The 8660-nt window shown below is 37.9% G+C and overlaps 1 protein-coding gene across 3 annotated transcripts; it reads right to left on the bottom strand.

Moving 5' to 3' along the window:
• Positions 1-3966: 3966 nt before the first annotated feature.
• LOC146677178 (uncharacterized) lies at positions 3967-8602 on the bottom strand. 3 transcript variants are annotated; one of them, XR_014913350.1, is made up of 5 exons: positions 7663-8405; positions 7475-7568; positions 7321-7383; positions 7146-7208; positions 3967-7029 (listed from the first exon to the last, which is right to left on the bottom strand). XR_014913350.1 is itself a non-coding variant. In XM_085419015.1 (5 exons), exons 1-5 carry the CDS (start codon positions 7676-7678, stop codon positions 6486-6488), a joined length of 768 nt encoding a protein of 255 aa, XP_085275141.1. In that variant the 5' UTR covers positions 7679-8602; the 3' UTR covers positions 3967-6485. The 3 variants fall into 3 exon arrangements, 2 of the variants coding, with proteins under 2 accessions (XP_085275141.1, XP_085275151.1); XM_085419015.1 differs by having other exon boundaries at positions 7475-7556; positions 7663-8602; XM_085419025.1 differs by having other exon boundaries at positions 7146-7197; positions 7475-7556; positions 7663-8128.
• Positions 8603-8660: the final 58 nt, after the last annotated feature.

The raw sequence follows: 8660 nt of genomic DNA, 5'->3' as shown, positions 1-8660 counted from the left end.
CTACAAGGTAAGCATAGGCATATATAAATTAGATAAAAAGAGATAGAGAGGGAGACACGCTTATTCAGTTTGAAATGGGTACATGTATAAAATGTTTTAACACATGTCTATCTATCTTCACAGACTGCAGAACAGCACCCCTCCTCATAATGATCAGGACACCGTACGATTCCAGACGTTTTTGGAATGTTTAAGCAGTATCGACCTCCCAGAACAACAAAAACCTGGAGCTTTGTGCAACAGTGGAGAGTCAGAACAGATCTTCATCAGCGAACCTGCAACACCCCCGAGTGAGTGGCTACCTCGCGATTTCTCTGATGTTTTTGAGTACAGTATATCAGATTTTGATCTAGTTCATATACCCACCACCCCAGAATGTGACAGAAATAGCATTGATTCACACATAGATTTCGAAGAAGGCGGCATAACAGACTCTCAAATATCACCGGCGTATGATGCTTACATGAAGCTTCCAGACGCTCAGCCTGCTGAACAAAGTCATATAGCTTCAATAGCTGATAAATTATGTTTGATTGAAGCTAGACTCAATCAATACCACCAAGAAGCACAGGTACAAAGGCAACAGTTTACCAAATTCATAAACAAAGTGTGTAGTACATTAGACAACATCTGCTATGTTCTATTTAAACCCAGATTCCTTTTATAGTTTGCAGTGAAATTTCTTAAACCATTGTTTAATGGGACAGAAGTACAAGTCACTCTTTACTAACACACTGTAGATAAGTTTATTGCTGAACGACACAGCTAGCAGTCCCACACACTCTTTAGATTTTTGAAGTTTTGTGTGTGATGGTTTTGCCTCTCACACCTTACCCCTTTCTCCCAGTATCACAACAGTATGACTCCCAAAGTACGACTCAGTAAACAAACAAGGACTCTAAACTCAGAACAGAAAGATACAGTTGAAAGATTAGTGATATCTTTTATGATGCGTAATAAACTACACCCTCTTCTTCTCTGTATTTATGTTGTTTGTGTGCATGCGTGCGTGCGTGCGTGCGTGTGTGTGTGTGTGTGTGTGTGTGTGAATGCCTTAGAAGTCAAAGTATACATTAGCCATACTTACAAAAACATTTTTAATTTCATTTAGAACTGAGATTCTAAGTTGTAAGCAGAAATCGTATGCTCAACCAGGAGTATGTTTCCCCACTTTCACAATGCTGAGGCATCAAATCCATGATCCAACAGATGGTTTGTCACATGTGGGCGAGAAGGGCAAGCCAACCCTTACTTACACAACCTCACACACTATAGATTTTTAAAGCTCTTGTGTACAACGGTTTAGCTAAAGATATAACTTCTACTTTTGATAAAGATCACTCCCTCTGCATATTTCTTAAGAAATGAAGTGTCTTTACTGGGATATTTATTGTCAAACTATGTGATTTTCCAAATGTGTGTGGAGTAAAATGTTGTGACCAAGAATCATTCAGGATTAACAACACAAACTGTTTTGATAGCAGAAACAGTCTGTCTTATAGTTCCCATACTTTACCGCTAGTTTTACAAACACATTCTTCTTCATATCGGTTTAATTGGTTTTTTATGAAACTGATTTTTAATAGTACAACCAAGGTCTAACTTTTCCTAGCTCCCCAGTATAAATGCAAGAATTTTGCAGACTTTATTGAAACTGTCACAATTTAACACTCAATGCCATAAACAGAGTTGATCCATGTTTCTATGGACAGTGTTTCATACATCAACAGCTCTGAAAATCACTTTTAAAGTAATGTAGAACATGATCTCTCTCACTCTCAGCGTCTCTAAAAAACCCAGCAAACTGACAATCACCTCTAAACAAGGGGTCAGTTTATAGGCTTTTTGTTTGTTTGTTTGTTTTGTTTTTTATCAGCCGCAACACCATGTAATGCATGGATGTTAGACTCTTTCACCAGACCATGTTGCTAGCCCAACCACCAGGCTCAGGGTCTCTGAACTCTAACCCTGGCTCTGGCTGCCAAATGTGCCTCTGACCCTCTTGTGCCTGTTCACCACCAGACTAAGTTTGTACTCTCACCTACTAACATTATTTTATTACAGGGCAATATTCAGCTACACAGCAAATTCAAAAGTGTTAAATTTTTTGGTGTTAATAGTCTCCTTGCAAAAGTAGAGTTAATTTTACTCTAAGCAGAGTCACATTCTTTTAATGTAACTCTGAGGTGTAAAATGATAGTAGTTAAAATCGAGTGTTAAAAATGAGTGTTTCTCTGTCAAATCTGGAGGTGTTAAAATGGAAACATTAACTCTTGACCTCTTAACTCTGAACTCCTAGAGGGGCTATGACACCAACAGAGTAAATTCACAGACTCCGCCCCCAGCACGGCTCCAATCGAAGCTGAAGTGAAGCCGTTTCAGAACATTTTGCTCTACATATTTGAGTTGTTTGCCATGCTTGGTAAGTCATTTTTTCAAAGATTGTTTCAATTGTTATTAGCTTTTACTTCTGTGGCTCTTTGAAGTTGAGACAAAGCTGTGTGAAAGGCATTAGCCATGTTGCTCGCTGATAGCATAATATTCTGTTTTAGCTAGCTGAAAGGTATTGTTTGCGGGCAAATACCACAGCCTTGAAAAAAAGCTTGCATGTGAATTTTCAGTCAAACTTTTGGTCAAATACACCTAAAACAATGTGTAGAATGTGAAATGTTGGTGTAATGGTGATACTTGAAGCCTGAAAACGATCGCCCATAAAAAAAACAACAACGAGCAAACAGCAGTAGCTGACGTCCTGACTGGGTTCTACGTTAGCATTTAGATCCCTCCAGAGTTTTGTGCACACGGTTTAGGTAAAAATGAAAAAGGTTGAGGTTTTACATTTAGTTCAGTATTACCTGTTGCCTGTGTCCTTGTCTTTTGGGAAAATACTTTACACAAGTAATGGCTCAAAGAGGATTCCTTTTTTTTTTTACTGTGCTGCAATTGTTTACTGGATTATTTGTGCCATTAATTAGTGTCAACTAATTTTTATTCAATCTCCACACAGGATATGCTTGTGAAGATGGAATATGGGGGAGAGCAGAAGTGCGTTGAAGTTCCACAAAGGGATGAATGAAGGACATGCATATTGTATTGAAGAAATAAGTGATGAGAATGCTGTTATTTGCATTTACCATGTCAGACCTTTTGATAAACAAAATTCTAATGAAAGTGAGAACATGTATACTGTTACATCTTTCAAAAAATGTTTTGAAATTGGGGTGCACAGTTCAGAATAAATGTTTTTCAAAAACCATTGCATCTTTTTAGTAAATGTTTATTTCCAAAAGAAATTTCTAGAAGTTCAGAACAGTAAAATTCCCGCTTTTTAGAATGAATTAGAAGATAACTCTTACGTAGTTAAACTAAAATACTCTTTGAGAGTTAATATATAAACTCTTAACACCAAGTGTTAAATTATCAACTCCAGACAGATTTGGTGTTTAACACTAAATCAGAGTTAACGTACCAACTCTCCAAAAAGAGTTAAATTAACACTCTCTGGTGTGGACCCATATAGACACTTTAATAGTGTTGAAATCAAATCCGACAGTGTTAATTTGGACATGCTGGATTTGCTGTGTAGGTTACTACTTTGACTTTCTTACTTTGAGCACATTTCCGAGCCCATACATTATCAAACTTTTACTTGAGTATTTCTGACACCAGCTATACTTTTACTTAAGTAAAAAAAAAAATGCCTGCACTATCGGTGTAAAGCTGTCTTTAATTCTTTAACAGTTCATGCAACAATTATAAATTAAACCTGCACCACAGCTAACTCTTTTTCATAACCAATAACAGGTGTATTTCTTAGATCTACAGAAACAGCCAAAACACTCTGCTTGTATAATGCCATATTCTCTCCCAGCGTACCCTTGTCTCACAACAGGGTGATTCCCAAAGTACGACTCAATAAACAGAGACTCTAAAACCAGAACAGAAAGATAAAATTGGAAGATCAAAGATTAAGGTTTGTGTTTTTATAGCACAAAGTAAACTGTCCCCTTGTCTTCTAGGCCTTGGCGTGCGTACCTTAGAAGTCAGATTATACGTTAGTCATACTTCCAAAAACATTTTGAATTCCATTTATAACTGTGATGTCAAGCTGATATCAGACATCTTGTGCTCACCAGGAGCATGTATCCCCAACTTCAAAACCTTAAGGTGTCAAATTCACAAACCCAACATGGGCTCATTCAACACAGGGGCCAGAAGTGCATGTCACCCTTTACTGACAAACTGTAAATAAGTTCAATACAGGGCAACGCGGCTAACAGCCTTGGAAACGCTTTACATGAAATAAAACTTTTTAGAAAACCCTTTACAAGAATAAATGTGATGATCTGTTTTACCTGAATCAAATGTATTAGTTTGTTTACTTGAAATAAAATTTATTTTTGAAACCCCGTACATGAAGTAAAAAGTATCATGTTGCAAGTTCTGGCTTTAATATTTCCAGCTGATAAGGAGACGTTTTGCATTTCAAACGCTACATATCCTACCCGCCCTTTAAGATCATCCCACTTCAGGATCACGCCCCACCTTCTGTTATTTTAAAACAAGACCGCCGTCTCATTCCTCCAAAACCTTTTTTTTTTTAATCTCAAAACAGCGAGAAGGATGGACTCTGCACCCCTGCGTCACACTGAGGAGGAGGACAGTTTACTTTGTGCTATAAAAACACAAACCTTAATCTTTGATCTTCCAATTTTATCTTTCTGTTCTGGTTTTAGAGTCTCTGTTTATTGAGTCGTACTTTGGGAATCACCCTGTTGTGAGACAAGGGTACGCTGGGAGAGAATATGGCATTATACAAGCAGAGTGTTTTGGCTGTTTCTGTAGATCTAAGAAATACACCTGTTATTGGTTATGAAAAAGAGTTAGCTGTGGTGCAGGTTTAATTTATAATTGTTGCATGAACTGTTAAAGAATTAAAGACAGCTTTACACCGATAGTGCAGGCATTTTTTTTTTTACTTAAGTAAAAGTATAGCTGGTGTCAGAAATACTCAAGTAAAAGTTTGATAATGTATGGGCTCGGAAATGTGCTCAAAGTAAGAAAGTCAAAGTAGTAACCTAGCTGAATATTGCCCTGTAATAAAATAATGTTAGTAGGTGAGAGTACAAACTTAGTCTGGTGGTGAACAGGCACAAGAGGGTCAGAGGCACATTTGGCAGCCAGAGCCAGGGTTAGAGTTCAGAGACCCTGAGCCTGGTGGTTGGGCTAGCAACATGGTCTGGTGAAAGAGTCTAACATCCATGCATTACATGGTGTTGCGGCTGATAAAAAACAAAACAAACAAACAAACAAAAAGCCTATAAACTGACCCCTTGTTTAGAGGTGATTGTCAGTTTGCTGGGTTTTTTAGAGACGCTGAGAGTGAGAGAGATCATGTTCTACATTACTTTAAAAGTGATTTTCAGAGCTGTTGATGTATGAAACACTGTCCATAGAAACATGGATCAACTCTGTTTATGGCATTGAGTGTTAAATTGTGACAGTTTCAATAAAGTCTGCAAAATTCTTGCATTTATACTGGGGAGCTAGGAAAAGTTAGACCTTGGTTGTACTATTAAAAATCAGTTTCATAAAAAACCAATTAAACCGATATGAAGAAGAATGTGTTTGTAAAACTAGCGGTAAAGTATGGGAACTATAAGACAGACTGTTTCTGCTATCAAAACAGTTTGTGTTGTTAATCCTGAATGATTCTTGGTCACAACATTTTACTCCACACACATTTGGAAAATCGCATAGTTTGACAATAAATATCCCAGTAAAGACACTTCATTTCTTAAGAAATATGCAGAGGGAGTGATCTTTATCAAAAGTAGAAGTTATATCTTTAGCTAAACCGTTGTACACAAGAGCTTTAAAAATCTATAGTGTGTGAGGTTGTGTAAGTAAGGGTTGGCTTGCCCTTCTCGCCCACATGTGACAAACCATCTGTTGGATCATGGATTTGATGCCTCAGCATTGTGAAAGTGGGGAAACATACTCCTGGTTGAGCATACGATTTCTGCTTACAACTTAGAATCTCAGTTCTAAATGAAATTAAAAATGTTTTTGTAAGTATGGCTAATGTATACTTTGACTTCTAAGGCATTCACACACACACACACACACACACACGCACGCACGCACGCATGCACACAAACAACATAAATACAGAGAAGAAGAGGGTGTAGTTTATTACGCATCATAAAAGATATCACTAATCTTTCAACTGTATCTTTCTGTTCTGAGTTTAGAGTCCTTGTTTGTTTACTGAGTCGTACTTTGGGAGTCATACTGTTGTGATACTGGGAGAAAGGGGTAAGGTGTGAGAGGCAAAACCATCACACACAAAACTTCAAAAATCTAAAGAGTGTGTGGGACTGCTAGCTGTGTCGTTCAGCAATAAACTTATCTACAGTGTGTTAGTAAAGAGTGACTTGTACTTCTGTCCCATTAAACAATGGTTTAAGAAATTTCACTGCAAACTATAAAAGGAATCTGGGTTTAAATAGAACATAGCAGATGTTGTCTAATGTACTACACACTTTGTTTATGAATTTGGTAAACTGTTGCCTTTGTACCTGTGCTTCTTGGTGGTATTGATTGAGTCTAGCTTCAATCAAACATAATTTATCAGCTATTGAAGCTATATGACTTTGTTCAGCAGGCTGAGCGTCTGGAAGCTTCATGTAAGCATCATACGCCGGTGATATTTGAGAGTCTGTTATGCCGCCTTCTTCGAAATCTATGTGTGAATCAATGCTATTTCTGTCACATTCTGGGGTGGTGGGTATATGAACTAGATCAAAATCTGATATACTGTACTCAAAAACATCAGAGAAATCGCGAGGTAGCCACTCACTCGGGGGTGTTGCAGGTTCGCTGATGAAGATCTGTTCTGACTCTCCACTGTTGCACAAAGCTCCAGGTTTTTGTTGTTCTGGGAGGTCGATACTGCTTAAACATTCCAAAAACGTCTGGAATCGTACGGTGTCCTGATCATTATGAGGAGGGGTGCTGTTCTGCAGTCTGTGAAGATAGATAGACATGTGTTAAAACATTTTATACATGTACCCATTTCAAACTGAATAAGCGTGTCTCCCTCTCTATCTCTTTTTATCTAATTTATATATGCCTATGCTTACCTTGTAGTGTGCGTTATTCGGGATGGTCCTGCTTCTCCACACACACGGTTCTCTGGCGTGGCTCTGTAGGTGTAAAACGGTCAGTTTAGAACATTTGTAATTGTTTAAACCTCTTTTTAATTTTTTTTTCTTTTGAAAAAATAATACACAACTATACATCCCGTTGTATACACACCTGATGTAAGGTTGGGCTCTGTGGTCGCGGTGTCTGAATGTTTTCCTGCTCAGTTTGTTAACCCTGGAACAAACAAAAACGTTATTACATAATTTAAAACAATCGCTAGTTTAAAACATACATACGTTTTAAAATCCAGTAATGCTGTACACACCTTGTGCCTGTTAGAGGACTAGTTCCAGCTGTAAAAGCGCCCGTTTCTAAAGAAAAGGGCCCTGGGCCGTTCTCCCGAACTCCTAAAAATTAAGCTTTTGTTTTAGGGAAAAAAAATAGTTTGAATATCCTATAATATGTTAACATAACACTTTTTAAAAATCCAATAATAGGTTTTGTTTTACTTACCGTTTACGATGGCCATGTTATAAAGAACGATGTTAGTGTTGATGATCGCAAAGAAAATGGTGTGCTCTGCAGCGAATCTTGAGGCGTAAATGGCTCAGGGTTTCGGGCTCTGAGCGTGTTTTTTTTATATAGGGTGGGTGTTTCCAAAAAGAAAAGGTATGTCTCCAATCAATTTAAATGAGACCCTTCAGGGCTTTTGTCTTCTCAAGGAATTACAAAGGAGCCGATACTTCAGACAATAGGCGGGGTCGCCACCCGACTGGTACACCTGCCCCATTTACCTTGTCGAGGAATTACAAAAAGAGCCAATACCGGCCACTTTAAACAATAGGCTGGGCCCTTGTTCGCATGGTACTCTCAACTAGTGATACCCACGGTGGGCTTTTACAATCCTGAACAAATTCAAACAATTAGCCAGCTGTTGAAAAGTTGGAGCGGGTCTGGGCGACTGGTTTTAGAAGTATCACTGTAGCGTTTATTTTCTAAAGGGCTGAATGTTATTTGTGACTATCTGTTGTGTTAAAAACTACTCTGAAACCATGAAACCCCTTACAGAAGAAATGGCCCGTTTGATCCGTTTTTAAATAAATAAAATGCTTGCATCGGTGCAAGGTGTGACACCGGAATCACAAAATGAGTGTATTTAAAAGAAGATTAGTTTGAAAAGAGCGATACTGGTTGCTTATAGCATTTATTTTCTAAAGGACTGAATGATATTTGTGACATTTACTGTGTTAAAAACTAGCTGGCTGGCTTTGTCAACAAAATGAGTGTATTTAAAGACGATTAGTTTGAAAAGAGCTATACTGGCTGCTTTGGGTGAAAAGACGACATTGTGTGTAGCGTTTTAGAAGTATCACTGTAGCGTTTGCTGAATGTTATTTGCGACTATCTGTTGTGTTAAAAACTACTCTGAAACCATGAAACCCCTTACAGAAGAAATGGCCCGTTTGATCCGTTTTTAATTAAATAAAATGCTTGCATCGCTGCAAGGTGTT

This window comes from Rhamphochromis longiceps, linkage group LG2 (assembly GCF_057381845.1).
Source record: "Rhamphochromis longiceps isolate RC_006_pf linkage group LG2, R_longiceps_female_GT1.1, whole genome shotgun sequence".
NCBI lineage: Eukaryota > Metazoa > Chordata > Actinopteri > Cichliformes > Cichlidae > Rhamphochromis > Rhamphochromis longiceps.
The sequence above is the reverse complement of the archived record's forward strand: the minus strand, read 5'-3'. Positions and strand labels throughout refer to the sequence as shown.